The sequence below is a fragment of the Amborella trichopoda genome, chromosome 8 (genome assembly GCF_054954075.1).
Source record: "Amborella trichopoda isolate Santa Cruz 75 chromosome 8, AtrichopodaSantaCruz75HAP2 v2.0, whole genome shotgun sequence".
Classification (NCBI taxonomy): domain Eukaryota; kingdom Viridiplantae; phylum Streptophyta; class Magnoliopsida; order Amborellales; family Amborellaceae; genus Amborella; species Amborella trichopoda.
Window position 1 is genome coordinate 45,387,902 of NC_142343.1, and position 21,786 is coordinate 45,409,687.

The 21,786-nt window shown below is 36.7% G+C and overlaps 1 protein-coding gene across 4 annotated transcripts in view; it reads left to right on the top strand.

Moving 5' to 3' along the window:
- Nucleotides 1-21,786, top strand: part of LOC18432470 (uncharacterized) — a 45,044-nt gene that overhangs the window by 4,613 nt on the left and 18,645 nt on the right. For 2 of the 4 annotated variants that reach the window (XR_016060959.1, XM_020666179.2), the window contains exons 2-10: nt 2,289-2,401; nt 6,442-6,517; nt 6,595-6,737; nt 8,213-8,299; nt 12,221-12,304; nt 18,663-18,870; nt 19,412-19,497; nt 19,717-19,948; nt 20,132-20,255. Coding sequence is in view for 2 of the 4 variants with exons in the window: in XM_020666179.2 (XP_020521838.1) it covers nt 2,289-2,401; nt 6,442-6,517; nt 6,595-6,737; nt 8,213-8,299; nt 12,221-12,304; nt 18,663-18,870; nt 19,412-19,497; nt 19,717-19,948; nt 20,132-20,255 (1,153 nt within the window). In the remaining 2 variants the exon portion in view is untranslated. The remainder of the gene's footprint in view (nt 1-2,288; nt 2,402-6,441; nt 6,518-6,594; nt 6,738-8,212; nt 8,300-12,220; nt 12,305-18,662; nt 18,871-19,411; nt 19,498-19,716; nt 19,949-20,131; nt 20,256-21,786) is intronic. The other 2 variants (XR_016060960.1, XM_020666180.2) reach the window with 1 other exon arrangement.

Genomic DNA, 21,786 nt, shown 5'->3' on the forward strand with positions numbered 1-21,786 from the left:
TCCCTCAATCCAGCTTAAGGATTGGGCTTGGGATTTTGGAGAAGTATATGTGGTGAATAGCTTATAGAATTTGGTGGTTGTAGATGAATACGCTTTTGTTGGGAGAAATCGTATCACCAACCGATTTACATATGGTTTTTGGGACCGTAGACATGATTTTGTAGGAGGAATTGAGAAAGCTGATGAGCCTGGAATCCTTTATGTCGCTCGCACCTTCAGTTTTGGGGATTAAAGCAATGAAAGCAGCGTTCATTTCTTTACTGATAACCACTTGCGAGAAATTTCATTGAAGAAAGCTAGGACATCATGGGACAAGGTGTCCCAAAATCTAGAAAAGATTGCCATTGGGGCACTGTCTGTACTAGGGCCTTGTCTTTCCCAATTTAGAGATTGCTTGGTCTATTTCACTAGGCTCTAAGGAGCATTTGAGCCTGCCACGGGCAAGTTAAAGAAAGGACCTATATGGAAAGGTCCTTGTCGGGGGGATCTTCGAAGGAACGGGATCCGGCATTTGGCACTGACAATCTTAAGGCAGAAAGCAGTGTTCTTGTTCCCAACAAAATTCCATTTGACTATAGATCTTTGGAACCAAAAAATTTATTCTTTTTGAAGGTGTTCCAAAAAATTGGTTTTAGTTTCATGCTTTTTGGAAGATTCAGTAGAAGTACGGTTCCTTGACTCTTTGAGGGCATCATGGTCGTTCTATTCGGTGGGCAAAACATTCTAAGCAGTATTTCGGGACCATTGCCTAATGGTCCCCTTGAGGAGACACGATTTCTTTTGGAGTTTGAAGCCAACGACTAAAAAATAGAGAAAGAGGCCCACCTGGACCGGAATAATTTGTCATAGTTTGGTACTTTAACTCAAGAAAGTTCGAAACAAAACTGTTTAGGTCCAGTTAGTGGTGGAAGGGTATCCAACATGATGGGTTTATGATAAAAAATTTGTTGTGGGGGAGCAGAAGAATGAGCACTAGAGAAATTCTCTCTTCTCATTCGTGAGAAACTAGAAAATGGGCAAGATTGGTCAAAGTGGTGGCTCCAAGGATTGACTTGACTAGGTGTAGGCCGAGCCATTGAGGGGAACGTTGATGGAGCTATGACTTGAGGTGAAGCTCGAGAAGATCATCATGCTAGTGTTAATACTGTCAAGGCGGTTGGTTTCATGGGTCCATTTGATGGGTTAAAATGACCACCAATAACCCATGGATTTGGTGAGGGGGAGGCGATGAAATTTGGCTTGGTCCTGAATGCTTTTCTATTGCTAGACCTGTTGAGGCCATAAACGACATTGAACTTCCACTAGAAATCATTGTAGGTTCTGGATAGGACAATGAAAACCGAGTAGGTTGCAGGTGATCTATAACTTGTTCAAACTTGACAAAATTTTTGAATGCACACTTCTTTTGATTCTGCTTGGTAGTGATCCTTGGCTAGTTAGTATCTAGATTCTTTTTTCTTTTTCCTTTCCAATCTCTCTCTCTCTCTCTCTCTCTTGTACGCTTGAGTTCATTAAAACTTGGCAATTGCCCATTGTATTTCAATATTTTGACTTTGTTGCTATTCATTGGATCCTTCATTTGCTATTTGTAGATAGTAGTTCAAATGATCGAATGAACACAACTTTGTGGCGAATCAGCAAGATATGGTGCCATTGTTGCCAAAAATGGTTTTCCATTTTAGTGGTTTATGTCCATGATGAATTGGACTTGGTGAAGAAATTTACTTTATCTTTTTGTATTTGTCTTTGTTATGCACCTGGTGTTACGATATTTACATGTTATAGTGGTTAGTCAATCAAGGTGCTTTCCATCTCGATCATATGAACTATTATATGAACACCCTCCTTACCCTTGTCTTTTCCTGGCTGCTATTTTTGGGCTCTGTCCTCTCTTGATTCCTTTTTCTGTCAAGTGTAAATTTATGAGATATACACCCTGTATGCTTACATATTTATGCCCATTAATCAAATTCAACACCATTAATTATAAAAACAAGTTGCTTTCAATGCATGCAGTCAATCATTAATTTTATTTGTATTATTATATATCGGTGTGTATTGATGTTGATTTTTTTGTTCTTTTTCTCTTTTTTTTGGTCCTTTGTAGGTATTCCTTTTTGGGTATACTTATTTGCTTTGCAACAACTTATACTAGATTTGTTTTTGATTTTGTATGTTAGTGTTGATTTTAGAGTCAGTTTCGTGTTTTCCCTTTTTAACTGGATTAGCGAGGGAGTTCTGTTTAACACCTTCTAAATGTCATTCCTTTTATTCATTGGTGGGTGCAGAAATATTTTGGCTATTCTGTTTTTCGTCCACACCAAAAAGAGATCATTGAAGAAGTACTGAAGGGAAGAGATACCATGGTTGTCATGGCTACTGGAAGTGGGAAATCTCTGTGGTATACTTCTGTTTTTCATTTGGAGTTTGGTTACGTTTAATTCAAATCCGATGATATGCATTGTTTTTTTCGCAACCAGGGCTCCATTTTCTCTAGATTTTAGCTTTCACACATAGATATACCTCCAATTGGATTCAGTTACATATATGAAGCTCATTTATTGGTTTGTAGATTATTTGGGACTTCTTTCAGTAGCCTAGTGCAGCACCACTATTATTCTTGTTTTATTATGGGTTCCAAGTCATGCTCTTATTCCTTGGTTGAAACTTATTCCTTTACGTTACTCTTAAAATCTTGGCAATCTAAGACAAAGCAATTCTAAACCATCAAGGTTTGCTTATAACCTTGACACTGTATAGATAGCAAAAGGTCAATCTTTCCTGCAATCAATGGATGTTTTTTTTATTGTAAAAGATAGATATTTACCTTGATGGTTGCTCCTTCGTCATTTAAGTTTTGTTTTGATGAAAGTCATCATCGTTAAAGCCTTGTCTCAACTAATTGTGGCCGGTTACACGACTCTTGGTTTACCATTATGCTCTATTAAGGGCTGTACTCTCAGTGAGGCCATAATTCCCTATATCACTACTTCCAACCATGTCCTTTTGGGTCTTCCCCTTTCATATTTTGAGCCTTTCACTTGAACTAACTCACACCTCCTAACAGGTGCTGTACTGGGTCTGTGCCACACAGGCTGCCCACCGAAGTCTACTCTCTCTCATCTTATCACCTATTGATGCCACATGTAAATTTTTTTGAATGTATTCATATCACATTCTATCATTTCTTGTCTTGTCACTCATCCATCTCAACGTCCTCATCTCCGCTACAATCATTTTATGGGTATATTGGTTTTGGAAAAAGTTTATATAAAGATGTAACCATAACATGTAAAATCACAGATGCACCTAAAAAATCCATCATAAAAGGTTGTTTCAATGTTGAAAAACCCTCTAATTGATCATCTCGACATTGAGATGTATGAATATGAAAAAAAAAAGATTTTGAGTCCCAGAATAGTGTATCTTGGAACACATTATCTAGACCATCCATTTTCAATATTTTCATATGTTTGTAGATCTACTTGATTTTAACCATTTTTGGAGTTTAAAATTTTATAATTAGATATGAAAATAGATTATTAGAAAAACTTAAAAGATTTTTATACCAAAATTACATGTGGAAGTGCGCCAAAAATTGGATTGACCGCCCAACATTCCACCCCATAGAGCAAAGCTAGTCTCACTGCTGTCCTATAGAATCAACTTCATTAGTTGGCGGCGATCACATAAAATTTGGATTCCATATCTCCACTGCACTCACCGAACTTTAGTTCTATATGCGACATCTTCTCCAATCTTTTTATTTTCCTGGATTATCGATTCAAAATATTGAAAGTGCGTTCTTTTTGGTATTTCTTGGTCATTAATCTTAACTATTTCCTGGTCTCTACTTCGACTATTACTAAACTTGCATTCTATATACTCTATCTTAGTCCGGCTAATTTTAAAACCTTTAGATTCTAGAGCTTCCCTCTAAAGTTCTAACTTTGTGTTGGCGCTGTTTTGGGTCTCATTGATCAAAACTGTCCTCTGTGAAAACATGCACCACAGTACCTCATTTTGTAGATGCTAGTTAAGTCGTCCATAACTAAGACAATGAGATATGGGCTCATTATGACTGCAACACAACATTTAAAGTTTAATTACCAGCTAACCTACCGACAAAAAAAACAGTAATATACAGTCTTTTAAAAAACGGCGAGTCAAACCGGACTCGCTCGGTTAGACTTGAAAACACGCGTGCCCGTGCCGGTTCCAACTGAAAATCGGGAACCGCCCGGTTCTAGAGTGGAACCGCCGGTTCCCATCCGGTTCAGCCCTGTTCTAGAGTGGAACCGCCGGTTCCCATCCGGTTCAGCCCGGTTATAGAGTGGAGCCGTTGGTTCCCATCCGGTTCCCATCCGGTTCACACACGTAACACATGACACGCACATGCGAGCATGCCCCACGCACACTCACATGCGCACACGTGTGTCTGAGCACACATGCGAGCGTGCCCCACGTACGGACACACGTGTGAGCGTGCCCCACGCACACTCACACGTGCACACGTGTGCCCAAGGGCACGTACGAGCGTGCTGCACGCACACTCACACAGGCACACGTGTGTCCGAGCGCACTGCGAGCGTGCCCCACGCACACTCACACGCACACTCGCACGCGCACATTGTGTCCAAACGCACATGCAAGGTTGCCCTAATATTTTTATACACATTTTTTAATACATATTGCATAGGTATTTATATACCAAATTTGAATACCCATCTTTCGATGTGGGATAATTCCCAAACATCATTAAATAAAAATGAAATGTAAATATAGTCTATTAATCAGCAGTTTATAATCACATGTAATTAGATGGCTTGATGGTTATGATTTTGAATTTTTTACTTGAGGTCCCAAGGTCGAATCCCCTTGGGCACCCCCTTGGGCATGTGTTGCATTTGAATCCCCTTAGGCATGTGTTGCATTTTTGTTGTGTATATAGTGGTTGGTATAAATATTTTTGTTGTTTTCGAATCCCGTTGGGCATGTGTTGCATTTTTGTTGTATGTATAGTGGTTGGTATAAATATAAATATTTTTGTTGTGTATATAGTAGTTGGTATAAATATAAATATTTTTGTAAATAATATAAAAGACATAAAAAAAATGAAAAATAAAAAAGTTAATTTTTTATATAACCGTTAATTTTTGTTGTTTATAGTGGTATAATTATTTTTGTAAATAATATGAAAGGTATAAAAAAAATAAAAATAAAAAGTTTATTCTATTTGAAATCTCCATCTTTCTACTAACAATCTCTTTTACTAAATTTATTATAGAAACCTAAAAAAATAAATTTTTGAAAAATTGAAGTGTTATTTCCAAAATTTGTACGCATTTTATTAATTATTACATTGATAACCAAATCTTTTATTTTATTTATGAATTTTTACATTATAAATCATGTAATGTACTATTTTTCTTACAGTTGTCAATAATACATTTTAAATTAGATAATATTATAAAATATTTTTAATTTGTTATTATTTGTCTAATAAAATAATTATAAAATGTAAACTAATAATTATAATTTCAGTATATAATATTATAATTAATAAGGTTGTAATAATTTTGGATTATAGTTAGTTAGGCTGTAATAGTTTGGGTTTTTTTAGCGGGTTAGGGTTTTTCGCCAAAACGAGATTTTAATGGCCATTCTTTCATTGATTAGTCTACTCTTTATAATAGTCCATATATAATTATATATTTTATCCATGATAATTCTATGATTTTTCTTTTATGTGATGCAAATTTAATAGTTAAAATAAATTTATACAGGGAAAGAACATCTCAATATTCACAAATTGATAAAAAAAATGAAAGTTAATAATGTAATACCCTCATTTTTTAGTGGATTCCTAAAAAACAACATTTATAATGAATTTTAATAATTTTTTCGGATTTTTTTGAAGCTTTAATCCGACCGATTCAGCCGATTCGCCGATTCAGATCGGTTTTTGAGGTGCCCAATCCGGGTCACCGATCCGTTTTTTAAACCATTGGTAATATATATGCCTCCAAATAGGCAGGATTTATAGGAATAGTACATGCAATTAAGATGGTAAACTAAGAACACGTCGATATATGGGAATTTTGTTTCATATGAAAACAGAATTCCCATATATCGACGTATTCTTAGTTCACCATCTTTTCACATTCTTTTGTTCAGATTCTATGGGGGACTAACCTGCATAAACTCCTTTTGTATTTCTTTTTTCTTGACCAAGGATAAGGTAATAAGAAGTTATAACTTGTTTTAAAGCCAGAGCTCATTCCCACCGTAAGCACTTCTCTAAAATGTTGACAACCTTTCCTAGTTAATTTTATATGGTGAACCTTTTTCTTTATCTTGAAACCCATTCATGTCTTAAATTGGTTAAATTTGTAAACATCTTATTACTTTCTTGATTATAACACTGATTCTGTGATGCAGCTACCAGGTTCCTCCCTTGGTTACCGGAAAACTTGCCGTAGTAATAAGCCCATTGATAAGTTTGATGCAAGACCAGGTATGTTAATTGATCCCTTCTATACCTCTAGCTCATTTTTCTTATGGCCATGTCATTGATTGAACTAAAACTGACAGGTTATGAGTCTTAAACAAAGAGGCATCAGAGCTCAATATCTTGCAAGCACCCAAAAGGATACTTCTGTCATCTCCAATGCTGAGAATGGTCAATATGACATTTTGTACATGACTCCAGAGAAAGCTTGCTGTATTACTGATAGGTATTGGGTTTTTCCTATGTGCGGTACCAATTGTTGAGGTCTGAGTTTTTTCGATTTTCTTTTATGAGTATTGTGAGATCTGTTTTTTCTGTTTGAAATTTGTGCTTTGCCAATTATCCTTCTTGTTATGAGTTTCAAAGCCTAGCGCTGGAGCAAAAAGCCCATATTTTGGAAGCTACATCTGTGGAACTCTTTAGGATGGAGCATGTGTGTATGCACACACACACACATATCAGAACAATATAATATATGCTTTTTAATTATGTAAATTTGACAAGAATTTTGTTTTAAGAATTAAATATGTATATATAAATTTCATTCAGATTAAGTTCTCCTGGATTATCCTATTAGGGGCATTCAGAGACTATTTGCTTAGTTGTTTTCAATTTTCTAAAAACTATGTAAATTCGACAAGCATTTTTCTTTAAGAAATAAAGATGTATATATAAATTTCATTCAGATTAAGATCTGCTGGATTATCCTATTAGGGGACTTCAGAGATTATTCGCTTAGTTATTTTCAATTGATTTGTTTCTAAGGTAAAACAGAACTCTTGGAAATTCGAACATGTTTTTTATTTGAATCCTTTTAAGAATCAGTATATCCACTTCAGATCAGACCCACATGATTCTGGAATATATTCAAGTAATGGTGATGGAACATGTGATTTACACATTTCTCCATTGCCTTGCTGATAATGTGCTTAAGTGATACATGGAAAATACAATTCTTTAAGTTAAGAAGTGCTGGAATCATGATTTTATATATTAGCTTTCTTATCTTTCCCTTCACTGCCAGTTGTGAATTGAATGAACTATTTGGCAGAGTGGTATATTTTGGTTTATTTCTGTTGCTGATTTCATGTATTGAATCTGCCGATGATCGCATAACTGGCTCCCTAGCCTTTTTTCATCTGTTATTTGGTTTTACATACCCAAACGAGCTTATATTTATCAAAGAAGATCACGTGCTCATGAATTCTTAGGTATGCTGAATTTCTTTTAATAGGTTACCAAGTAATCTTTGAATGGGTTGCATTTTGGTGCAGCTCATTTCTGCTGATTTCTTGTTGAGTTTTCATTCTGTACTTTGTTAATATGAAATTGAAAATGTTTCAGTAACATCTCGTTTGTAGTCCACTTGACTAGAACCACACCTTAAAAACACATCATCTTGCGATGGATTGAGGACCCAAAACTCTGCAAATCCATCGTCTTGACCTCATGATCATGATACTTGAAGAAAAAGGGATTTGGAGCCCTTAAAGTGCTACAGGTTTTGATCTGGATCGTCCATTTCAACATCTGATGGATCCATGCTGTTACTGAAACTTGGCGCTTTAATGAAAATTCAAATGACACATCATTCTCAGCTGTCTGTGGGGAAAGTACTATAATACTATATAATGTTTAGATTTGTACTGAGTAACATATATGAGGGTCGCTCAAACGTTAATATGAGACTTGATTTTGTAGGTTCTGGTCAAAAATGTTAGTAGTTGGTCTCTGTCTACTGGCTATTGATGAGGCACATTGCATTTCAGAATGGGGCCATGATTTCAGGTTATTGTGACTCGTTTATTTCATATGACTTGGTGTTGGCTTTACTCGTCTGTTCAATTTGTATATCTTGAACGATGGTTTCTGGTTGCATGCATGTTCAGATGCATCATTTAAGGTTTCTAATGACTTAGATGGAGTTTAGTTCTATCAGTCCGTGAGCCTTGTTTCAGTTCTTTTAAATTGTATGATCTTTGAGTTGGTTAGTTTTGTGTTTTACATATGTATGATTTAAGAAAATTGTTCTATACTAGCATTTGTCTTGGAAGGAGTTTGCACACCTCCCCAAACCATCCAATGTCAACAATTGAGCGTTGGAGTGTATTGTTCCTCTGCTCAAACTTCCTCAATATTTTTGACGGACTTTTGAGCTAAATTTAACAGCCTTCGAGCAGAGAAACAGCCCACACGATAATCCATTATTGATATCTGACTCTTGGGAAGGTGCAAACAAACTGTTTGAAACCCAAATGCTAGCATAAAATATGAGCCTTAATGATTTATTCTGGAATGATTCATTCCATGACTCCATAACTAGTTATTAATCTATTTCTCAGTGTGAATTTATGCATGTTCTGTGTGTTGATGTACTGGCATGCATATGTACCTGCTGCATGTCTGCCCGTCTTTTATTGCTCTCTTAGTCCTATTCCATGGTGTAATAGCATATTAAATTATGTAATTGCTCATTTATTGAATGTGCTTGGTTAGTTTGTTTGGTTATCAGTTGAAGTGAGCTGATGTGTTGCAAAAGAAAGCCACTGCCAATTCAAGTGAGATCCTGAAATAACTGTGGAATATTGATAATAAATTTTAAATGCTACTATGTGGAGCAAAATATGAGAACTACGAGCAATGGTCGCCTTTATTATTTGGTTACAGCAGAGAGTAAAATGCTACGTGTTTTGAGGCATATCTGTACATAATGTTGTTGGGTTCTTGGAGTTGGCATACTATTGGTCATTCTCTTTCATGAAAGCATTAATTTCTAGAGATATGTTTTTAGCAATTATTCATTTTGATTTTCTTTAGAACTCCAAAATCCAAATAATTGTCTTACATCCGTTGCTATATGAGGCGCTGGGATACTGCTGCGGTCACTTTTTAAAATGATTGTATTTTTTTGTAAGTACTAGGCATGGACAGGGTATTCATTTCTTTGTTAGCTTTCCGCTTCTAATAGGTTATTGTGTTTCCTTGTCGCCGTAACGAACGTTGGAACTACTTGGAGCTAAAGTTGTAGTCTGATCTATTACCCTGTTGAAGTTTGTCCACATGAACTATTCCTTGACGTTGTTGCTTTGGTTTGATTTTTGACCTTTCTTTGTTACTTTTTGTAATTAGTAAGAAACAAGGATGCAAAAAGTGTTCCACATTGGCTGCCATATCAATGTGGGACAGCTGCTCAAGTGCCCTGCCCAGGTTGATGTGGGACTCCTAGGCTCCTTCTCCCTAGAAGCCCAATGCGGTGCCTCGTGCCTCTTATGCAGTGCTTGCCTTGGTTCACCCTTTGCTGGCAAGATACAATTTCATCTTTTTTCCCCCTTTTAAAAGGGAAATAAGATGGAGGGAGAAAGGTGGGGGAATCTAGTCCCTTACAGAATCGATGATTACTAAAAATATGAAGACTGAAGACTAAACTGTTTATTTTTTATCATTTTATTTTATTTTATTTTCATTATATTGTCGATTGGAATGTGTGCGGGAGTATGGGCATGTGGTTGGGGTTTCATATTTCAATATTTGAGTACTTAAAGTTTATGATGTTATGATATTAGGCCCAACATGGAGCCATGAACTATATTTAAGCAGTGGCTATGTAGATTTCCAGACTATAAATTAAATTTTTTTCCCTCTATTAATTGCTGGAAATTCTATCTACAGATGCCACAAAAAAATACAAATGAATCTCCTACATTCAATGATCTTTAAAATTTTGTTGCCAAAATACTTTATTTGAACTAAATATAAACTAACAATTTTAGGAATAAAAAATAAGACAAGAACAACAAAATTAAATTAAAGAGGCTAAGGAAAGACTTACTGGAGTTTTCCCTTAGGTCTTAGCACATCCCACACCCGATTACCTGACTGATGGTGCATCTTGATTCTGGATCCTATTGAATCCATCAATCTGAACTTGGGAAGCACCTTTAGGATACCTTTATTTGAAAACCATGGGCCTAAGAGCATGGGTCACAATTAGGGTTTTATTTAACTCTTTTTAAACCTTGGGGCATGCCACAAAATGGCATTTCCCCGATCTAAAATTGGGGTTGGGCATGCCCCCCTCAACTCTCTTTTGTGGTGCGTGCCATTCCAGACACTTATGGGGGTGGCGTGCCACCTTTTAGAGAGAAGAGAGAGGAGCTAGAGAGAGAGAGGGAGAGATAGATGAGAGAGAGAAGGTGGCATGGAAGAGAGATAGTGGAGAGAGATTTGGTGTAGGGAATGAGGGGAGGTTTCCCCTCCTTTTATATTAAGGGCCTTAGGGTGTCCCAATCAGATTAGGATTAAATACTATCCAACATTTCTAGGTAATCTGTGAGATGAGAGAGAGAAACCATCTGAGCTATCCATCTCTAAGATCAACCACCATGATTTAGAGTCAATATTTAGGAACCTTATCTATGATAGGTTTTGGCAAAATTTTATGTTGGCTGCCTACCTAACACAACCATGCTCTTTTATCCGGGCATGGGATGGGTTAAGGGAAAGTTTAAGGTCATCACCTTGTTTAAACCAAAAAGATATGGGTACTTATGGCCTCATTGAAGGTATAACCTTTAATAGAGCAGAATGGAGAACCAAGATTCATGTAGCCGACCCCAATTAATTTCGAAAAGGCTAAAATGATGATGAATGGATGAGGAATTTAGGAGTCTTATCCCTGGAGATGCACATGTTTCTATATATGCATGTTTGGAGTGCACATATTTGTATATATCTGTTTGGGCACTTTGAAAATGAGGTGCCCACTGAAGCACCCGTATTATGCCTGAGCGGCCAGACCCCACCTGGCTGCCTAGGCATCACATCCCACTTTTTTGAACTTTGCTGGTGAATGGGGATTCTTTGCAATACTAAATATAACCGTATCAGATTTGAAGTTGTTCTCTTGACATTGATTTGTATTTTGCTTTCTGAAGTGCCAGGTCCATTGCTTCTCAAGCAAGCTAGGTGGTTCCTATTCGTAACCTTATGTTTCCAATTTCTCTACCTTTTAAACTGTAGAATATTCTCTAAATAATGCAATTGATTTTTAAAAGAACCAGTTTTTTGGGTTTGGTTCCTCATGACATTGGTATGAAGAAGCTGTCTACTACCTATATCATGGTTAAATGAGACCATGGGTGGTCTTATTTGTTGCCAATAACATGGTTGCTCATGTGATTTGATAGGTGGAGTCGTAACATTTTCTCTCTGTGTCACTTTCATTTACTGCTTTAACTAATGAAATTTACACATTATCATACTTAGAAATTGAGGCAGATGGAAGGATATATTGTTCTATTTGATAATGCTAAGACTTGTTATGATGTAGCAAGCACAGTATTCTTTTTTATGGATTTCATGCAACTAGGGATTCCTGCCTTTAAATTATTAAATGAAAGAGCTTTCTTCCTTTTTGAACTTGTGGACTGATATATGGTTTAGTCATTAATGTTGGTATGAATAGATTCTGTTCCAGATACAATTGTGTTGGTTTTACTTTCGTAATTCCTTTCTGTTCAGGAGCTTTTGTAAATACTGGTTTCTTTTTATTTGCTTAATATTTTAGCTAACGGAAATTTTTTGAGTTATTCCTGGTAATGTATTGATGAACTGGTTCTAAGTAGTTCTCATTGTTCTGTTTTGGCCTTCAAGTGCTACTCCTTAAACCATGTGATTAATCTGAATTGAAAATTCTATTTTATTCCTCAGGACAGAATACAAGCAATTAGATAAGCTACGGAACTTTCTTCCACATGTTCCCTTTGTTGCCTTGACAGCAACAGCTACCGAGAAGTAAGTAACATCTTAGTTTGTTATTCTTTGTATACTGATTATTAATTTCTGATAAGGGTGTGGTTTGCATAAGGCTGCAACCTTAAACAATCAAAGTAAGATGCACATCCAAACTTTGTCCTAAGGTGCAATTTTGGTGTCGAAAATTCTTAGGACAGCGCGATAGTCTATTTTCATCTCTAATTATAAAAATTTAAACTGCAAAAATGGTTCAGATTAAGCGAATCTATAAGTGCATGAAATCTTGAAAATGGATGGTCCAGATAATGTATTGTAAGATCTACTATTTTTGGGACTTGAAATCTTTCTTTTCTCCATATCTATACATCTCGATGTCGAGATGATCAATTAGATGTTTTTCCAACATCAAAACGGCGTTTTTCATGGGATTTTTGTAGTGAACCTTAATTCTACATTCTAAGGTGTCAACTTTATTTAACTTTTTCCTTTGGATAATACTATCCTTATGCGGTGTATTACATATGTAATAAGACATGAGGAACTCAATCTTGACTTCTTTCTAAGGGCTAGTTTGGATGCATGACTCAAAGTTCTTCCCATAGAAAAAACTTATTCAAATTTTTTCATACTGAATTTAAAAATCTTGCTGTTCTATATTATTGTGTCCATAAAGTGTTTGGCTGGAGAGAGAGAGAGAGAGAGAGAGAGAGAGAGAGAGAGAGAGAGAAAGAGAGAGAGAGATCTTGTTCCCTCAAAAGAACCCATTATATCCTACTCCATACCTCTCCTTTCTCGCTTTACCTTCTCCAATGGCTTTCTCTTTATACCCAGTAAACCCTACTCCAAATCTCTCTTGACAAACCCCGAACTTCACGGAGCAGCCAAGAAAGGGAGAGAGGAGATAGTGACGTGCTTTTCCAAAATAAAACTGCTCTCTCCTTTCCCGTGGCTCTCTGCTGTCCTCTCAAATTTCCCTCTCTCCTCATTTCCTTTTCTCAACAAACCCTACTTTTTTATGTTTGTTTCCCTTCATATGAACACCTTCTACTCATAAAATGGCCCAAGTGTCTCTCTCCAATCAAAGAAATTTATTTCTTCTCCTTCTAGGCCCCCAATACCAGAATCCATAGACCTTTTAATCTCCACTTCTTATTTGAACCCTGCGACTCTTTTTACAAAGAATTGATCAAGAATTAGGGTTTCAAGAGACAAAGCTACAATAGTTGGAGGAAGGAAGGATGCCGAACAAATCAGAGTTCCTATTGCATTAAGGATTTTGATGAGTTTCAGGCAAGTGATTTGAGCTCAACAGGTGATGATGACAAGAGTAGTTTTAAGGGCATGGATGTTTGGAAGTGACTGCCATGGAAGAATTTGCCTAAATGAGATAAGTTCATTGGGGTTGTTTATATTGCTTTTGTCATTTATAAAATTGAACGTTCTATATATTTTTCTCCATTTAAAGGACAAGGAGATGGAGAAGTAGAAGAGAGGAAGTGATGATAGTGGGGGTTTGTGAGGTGGTTTTGGATACGGTTTTTAAGAGATCCATTTGATATTATAGAAGATCACCATGGGGTGGGTTGTGAGGTGGTTTTGGCTTTTGGCAATTAAGCTAGATATGAGTATCTGGGGGCGTTTTTTATGCAAATAAAGTCACCAAAGGGTAGTTACTCTGGCTGTGGAGCATAGAATTGGACTATGGTTTCGAGGAGGTGAAGCCCTGGAGTTTGGACCTGCAAGGGTCCCTATGTTTTTCCTTAAATGAAGGAAAAAGGGTAATTACTCAAAACTATGGCCCATCAAGTGCAATGCACAAGGTTGATCGGCTAGATAACCCTCAGCATGATAAGTGTTGGAATATTGTAGGAATCATCGGAATTGGATATAGTATGTGAGAAAAGTCTCATATTAGGCTCGAAAGTTGTAGATCCCCATAAGATGATGAAAGGAAACTCCCGGACAAAAACAAGAGAATTTTGAGCTAGTTGCATGGCCGGATTGGTGAATAAGTAGTTTGGAATGGAGTATGGTTAAGCTTTGGTCAAACCGGCCCCCAAATGGTTACCCAAGGGTTCAAAACTTTAACCTAAGGTGCCCTGAGTGAGTCCCCCCAAACTTGGATCAATCTGAAATCAAATGACAGATATAAGCATTCGAATTTGAAGATCGCATAGGGAGCACACTCTGGGTCCAAACCAATCCCAAATTTACAAAGGAACCTTGAGAAATCTTTGGCCAAATGACATGAACTTCTTTCAAAAGAAAGGCATTACTTCAAAAAGCTTAAATTCCTAATTTGAACCCGACCTGACATTGGGAAGTGCCTTTTTCGAAATGGTCTTTGGCAGACATTCAAAGGACCACAATTTTTTTGGAGAAAAGATTGTACTGTAGGTGTGCACTAGCAGGGAAGAGCACAATGAACGTAGAGTTCGTGGCTATATTAATCCTTCCTCTCCACTAGAGCTTCTCCATAAAAGTAGAGTACTAAACTGATCCTCTTTTACAAGGTCCCAGAAGGTTTGGGTGCAACAACGATGAGTTCTTGAAGGTGATTACCAGCCATATTGTCTTGGTTCAAGGGGATAGCTGGGTCATTTTCTAAACAAAGCTTTTCGCTTTGAGTACTGAGGACTGATTATCAACGGCTTCTAACTCTTCATCGAGGTCATATACCATCAGGGGTGGACTACTGGACTCCGCCTTTTTCTGGACAGCCCTCCTTGTGAGAATCCTTCTTTCCGGCGTTGTTTGAGGTTGCCCATAGACAATAGATGGCTCTGTGATTAGAGGTGGTGAAGAGGTGGAAGAGGGGCTTGATTTCCCCTTGATCACGAAAGGAGATCTTGGTAGGTGAACTATTGCCGCCTTGCCCATCATGAGGGAGTTGTAAATGTGCTGGTTCGCCCACACACGTGTAAGAGTTAGCAAACTTTAAATTTTCAAGGGGCTGAAAAGATAAGGGGCTGAAAAGAATTATGTAAGAGTTAGCAAACTTAAAATTTTTCCTTACAAATATTGTTTTTTGGGATTTCAAAAAAAAATGGAAGTAATGTATTATGAATTTTCATTGTCTTGCAAAATACATGAGTATTGAGATGCTATTTTCTTGTCTGAATGTCTGTTGACCGTTATATTGACATCAAAGAAGAAAATGAGTATACGATCATTACGGATATGAATACATGGTCCAAAATGGAGCATAGGATTATAAAAATGCAACCTAATGCCAAGAGAGTAGTTTTTATGTGTATGTATGAAATATATACATTTTTTGGAAATAATAATATAATTTTCAAAATATAATTATTATTTATAAATTATGGAAAAGATATAAAAATTATAGTCTACGAATTATTAATTTGTATTAAAATGTGACAATCATCGTCATCATCCGAGCTTTATCCCAATTGGTTGGGGTCTGTTCCATTAATCTTGCTCCGCCATTCTGATCTGTCAAGGGTCATACCCTCCGTTAGACCCTAATTTACAATTTCTCTTCTCACTATTTTTATCCATACCCTTTTGGACCTTTCCATTCGGCTTTTTCAGCGTTTCAAAAAGCGCTAGGCGGTCGGGGGGGGGTCCAGGCCGCCCAGTGCCTAGGCGGGCTCCCAGAATCTGGGTGGCCTAGTAAAATTTTTTTTTTTTTAAGTTTTTCTCTCTAAAAAATAGCCTCTCATAGGTTTTAGGTTTATTTGAAACCTAAAACCCACAATTTTGCACCTTTAGTATTAAAAACAATGACCCAAAAACGGCCTCAACAAGCGGCATTTCCGCACTTGGCGGGGCACAAGCCCTCAGCGGCCGCCTAGGCAGGTTCCTGGGCTCCTAAGTGGGCTCTCTAGGATACCTGCCTAAGCCTGGGAATTGCGCCCAGGCCTTCTGGACCGCCTAGGCAGCAGCCCAGGCGCTGGGTGGTCCGCTTTTTGAAACACTGGACTTTTTAGAGCCTTCCACTTGAACTAAATTATCCCTCTTAAATGATGTTGTTCTTGGTCGACGTTGCATATGGCTAGTGCACTTAAATCTACTTTCCTTCATCTTATTGCCTGATGGAATCAACGGTAAGTTCCCTCGGATGTATTGATTCTCAGTTCTATCATTTCTTGTCTTGCCACTCATCCATCTCAATATCCTCATCTCAGCTGCACTCTTTCTTTGGATATGTTGTTTCTTAACGGCGCAACATTTCATCCCATAAAGTATGGCTGATCTTCCAACTGTCCTATGAAACTTTACCTTAAGTTTTGTTGATATGCGGCGATCACATAAAACTTCAGATGCACATCTCCATTTCACCCAACTTGCTCTAATTTTATGTGCGACATCTTTCTCGATCTCTCCATTGTCATAGATTATAAAAAACTGTGGCAAGGTTTTATGCAGGCTGTCCACCTAACACAACCCTCCCTCTTTCTTCGGGGCTTGGAAATGGCATGACCGACTTGGGACCAGCCATGGCAGAGTCGTATTAAATGTGACAATTTGAATATGACAATAACACATTAAGTATGTTTATATCAAATATAAGAATTACAATATATATTGAATATAACAATAAGCAGTTTATAAAACAATCACAAATTTAATATGATAATAGCAAATTAAGTATTCTTATATTAACTATAACAATTACAATTTATATTAAATATAACAAGAACAAATTTTATATAACAATAAAAAATTATGGGCTCGGTTTCTATGAGTCAATGTAGAAATGAGTCACCTCTTAAAAATCTATTTTGAAGATGGATTTTTGGACTTAATTTTTAAGGACATGTAATCTCTAACATGGATATCATGAATATGAATAAATAAATAAATTTTGAAAATTTGAAATAATAATTCTATTTAAGAAAGCATTTGGACCTTTGGTTTCAATTGTTTTTAATTGTCAATGAAGCTAAATTATTCTTCTTTTTATAACAATAATGATTTATATTAACAATATTAATGGGTCACTCCACCACCCCTCTTTTTAATTAATAAAGTTCCAAATTTCAACTGAAGAAATGAAAAAAAACGTCGGAACCCCACTAAGTCACTCAGTTCTTAGGCAGAACCGGCCAGTTCTGTCACGGAACTGGCTGGTTCTTGATATAGTATGGGAATTGGCACGGTCCCAACTATTCTCAGTCCTAATAAGGAGATTCCTTTCTAGATCGGTGTTTTTTAAATCCCAAGAGAGATTAGTTTTTTGTCATCCAAAAATCTAATGCTTTGGATACATCCACATTGGCCTCAAACAAAAAATTTGATGTTTTTGATTAATATTCTATGCCTCGCATGACATGCATTTTGTTTATTGTTGGCTATAAATATGAATCTGTATATTTCTAGATCTTTGCTGTCTTCCTGATATATAAGTCCTATATCTCATGGTTCTGATTGTTGCCGATGATTCAATCGAATCCCTTTTGTTTGTAGCGGTGGCAACAGGTCCGGTCGGACCGCGACCGGACTTGAAAAAAAATATTATGGGACCCGGACCTGAAAATATAATGTGGGACAGGGGTCTTGATCTGACCTAAAAATTAAAATATCTATGTATTTAAATATCTTTAAATATATTTCATAAAATTGACCTTAAAATATAATGTGGAATCTGGTCCTGGACCTGAATAGTGTTCATGTCCAAGATTTGGACCCGAACGCGACCCGTCGAGTCCAATTTTTGAACCCATACCCAGACTTGAGTTGGCTCTACCCGTCAGGTCTCGGGTCGGGTCCGGGGCCCATTGTCGCCCCTATGGCCTGGCAATGGGTAGGGCGGCCCAGTTAGGCTTGCTGAACCTGGGCTGGGGCCACGCTATGTGGCCTGCAGGTTTAGGCCCATGCTGGGTAGGTCATGGCCTAGTCTACCCCCTCCCGGATACATATAAAGGCAGGGCTTGGGCAGGGCAAGGATCGTGGTCCTGGGTCTTGTGCCCGGTCCATTTACATATCTATTTATTGTTAATGGGAAAATGAACTTTTGCAGTTATGTGATGATCACATGCGCTCACGCACTTTTTGTGTGTGTGCTTGAAAAGAGGAGGCTGGCAGTGATACTTTTTGGCTTTTTGCTGACGCGATTGGATTGTTTTCAGCAAGAAATTTCGGTAGTCAGTAATTTGGGAGATACGATAAGGAAGTGTTATCGACATGATTTTGTTATGGAGATGACAATTGTTGAACTGGTTGAGGTCCAATATTTGTTGAAAGGTGCTTAGATATGTGTTTTTGTTGCAAATTTTTTTTATTTGACGAACGATCATGCATTTTCTTGAGATTTAGTGCACAAGATTTGTATTTGCTGATTTTATGAATTGGTTGGGCCTCTACTTTGTCTGGAGAAACTTGGATTATATATCTATATCTCTGAAGTTACCAGCTTCTCTTGGATTTTCAGGGTTCGAGTTGATATTATTAATTCTTTGAAGATGAATAATCCTTACATTGCGATTGGTTCATTTGATCGCAATAATCTCTTCTATGGTGCCAAACCTTTTAATCGGTCGGATTCATTTCGCAAAGATCTGGTTGGTGAAATATCAAAATATATTTGTAATGGAGGCTCCATTATTGTATATTGTACAACAATCAGAGACACTAATGAGGTTCAGTTATAAACCCAATTAATGGCCCTTCTTTAGTATCATGTAATTTTTTGCTTTAAATGTTTGCTTTATTTTCTGTCATTCATGGGAAGGTATACTGCAACCTAATGGTCCATTAGGAAACCATTGTCCATGTGCTGAATGCCTTCCAATAAAATGATGGATAGTGATGGAGCGAGAGTGGACCCGCCAGATCAAGATATGACCTCAATTGTGGGTCACACTCTCTTACCATCACTGTCCACCATTTAGTTGGTTGGGGTTGACAATGATTTATCTGCAGTCTATTGGGATTGCAATATGTTTCTCTTACCTGAATACGCTATTATGTAGTAATATTTTCCATGCTACTTGGAACTAACAACCTGATATTTTGGTAATACTCTGAATTTTAGCTTGTGTTTGGATAGGGAAAGGCATCATTTATCTCTGTACGGCGGAATAAGATGAATTTGTTTGATGATGGTATTTTGGGTTATCAAAAATATTCCGAGCTTCTGTGCATATCAATTTGCTTTCAATAATATCTTTGGGTTCTCAGGTTTTTGAGTCCCTCCAACAAGCTGGAATCAAGGCTGGCTTTTACCATGGACAGATGACAAGTAAAGCTCGTGAGGATTCACACAGGTTCTCGTAGTTTCTATTTCTATTTCTCATGTATTGGATTGAATTGTATAAATCATGGAATTATTTTGTTTCTTCAAACTTGACACTTTCGATACTTTTATATGTGTAAAGGTCATGATTTGTACATGATGATGATATTCTTTTCTCTTCCATTCCTGAACATTTGCAGAATGGGATATGAGTTTATTGTGTTTCTTGTCTTAAATATTGATGGTGCAGATCCTTTATTAATGATGAGCTGCATGTGATGGTTGCAACCATTGCTTTTGGTATGGGCATTGACAAGCCAAATATAAGGTGTATAATACATTATGGATGTCCAAAGAGTCTGGAGTCTTACTATCAAGAGAGCGGTAGATGTGGTCGAGATGGGCTGCCATCAAAATGCTGGCTCTATTATTCAAGAAGTGATTTTGGAAAGGCTGATTTTTATTGTTCAGAAGTGCAGAACGTATGTAGGCTTTCAGTTTCTCTCAATTCTTGAGTTTTGAAGCATCTAGAGATTGCTTCTGGCATGACCAAATTATAAATTTGTGCAATCCTTTTAGTCTATGGGGTACTTGAGGATATGCTCCTTTCCGTAATTCTTTTCCCTGGTTTCTCTGTTTGGATCATGTCCTTCTCTGTGAACCAGGAAGACAGAAGAAAAGCTATTGTACAATCCGTTATGGAAGCACAAAAGTACTGCATGTGGACAGGTTGCCGAAGGAAGTTTTTGCTGGAGTTTTTTGGGGAGCAGGTCTCGTTCACCAATTGTGGTTCGTTGATATTTCACCAGTCTCAATTTAGTGGCTACACTATCTTGCTTTGAGAAATTTAGTTTTGTACTTCTTAAGTATTGACCGCCCAAAAATTGGACTGTGTCTATTCAATCTTAGGACATTATTTTTTTTTTCTAGGCGCTAACAGAGTCCATATGACTTCTTTTTTAGGTTGATCATTAGGATAAGGAGGTTACATCCCTGAAGTTTGGGATCCTAAAAACAATCGGTTACATAGAATTTTTACCAGAGGGAGTGCAGCAGCATATAATCTTTCCACTACAAGGAAGAGATATATGATCTCTAGGGTAAAAACCCTATATGGCAGTATTTTTTGGACCCCAAATTTGGGCATATGACCAAAACGTTCACACACAATCTCTGTGTTTTTAACCTGAGAATATGCTTATAAAAACTGAAACTTTTGAGAATTGGCCACGATTTTATTCGGCCCTTTCAGCACCTCCCATGTGGGAGACATTAAAAGTTAATAAGTAGATTTTATATTATTTCAAAAATGACCATTATCTTTTATAGAGAAAAAATGGAACTCTTTCAAATTTTAGTAAAATGTTTAACTAATTTCATAATTTTTAGTAAAACGTTTCAAAATGGGTTCTCATTTATATTGACGGCAAAAAAAAAAAGAAGCATCACTTGCTCCAAGGATACGACATTGTGCAGATACGACATTGTGCAGTTTCCGTCTTAGATATAAGATCTATTTAGGAGATAGTTATAATATAAATTTAATGGTGCCTGTTAATTTGTGATTTTACTAGTGTTTTTGAAATTATTCTTATTATAATTTGAATTTTCATGAAAATTAGCCTTTTATATATAGTTTACATCTTTTAATACAAGTGTTGTGAAATAAATTCTCCTTCCAGAAAATATATATTCACAAAGATATTTTATTAAAGTGGATATAAATCCTTATGTTTTTTGTTACATAGATTTTGTCATATAAATGAAAAACCGCATGGCAGCAAAAAATTTGACCAATTGTGGGGGAGACTTTTGGGTATATGCTGGAAAAGAAATGAAAAGTTGGAGAGGAGATTGTGTTGTGTGCACCTAATACTGTGCACATATTCCTTTGGGTTAAAAAGACAGATTTTTATTATTTAGAAGGGATTTTTTGCTGGAGGATTATACACCAATGGGGCCATATGAGTATTTTGAGAAAAAAAAGATAGATTTTTATTATAGAAAGGATTTATTATGCAGAAAGGATTTTTCCTTGCAGGACTATATATCCGAGGGACCATGATGATGAAGCATATGCCAAAATTCATATGATCAAAACAACTTTGCTGTTCTTTTCACTGGTGTTTATTACTTTATTTTATTTTTGTGTTTTGTTAAATAAGAATAGGATGGATGGATGCCTCAATAAGAATGTGCTGCATTTTATGGGTTTTTCAGCTGTAAATATGTACAGCATTAGATTTCATGGGGAGGTGATATTAGTTGTAGTTTGAATTTTATTTTTCTTTTTTTTATTAGTGGTTCCAAGTTAAATGTT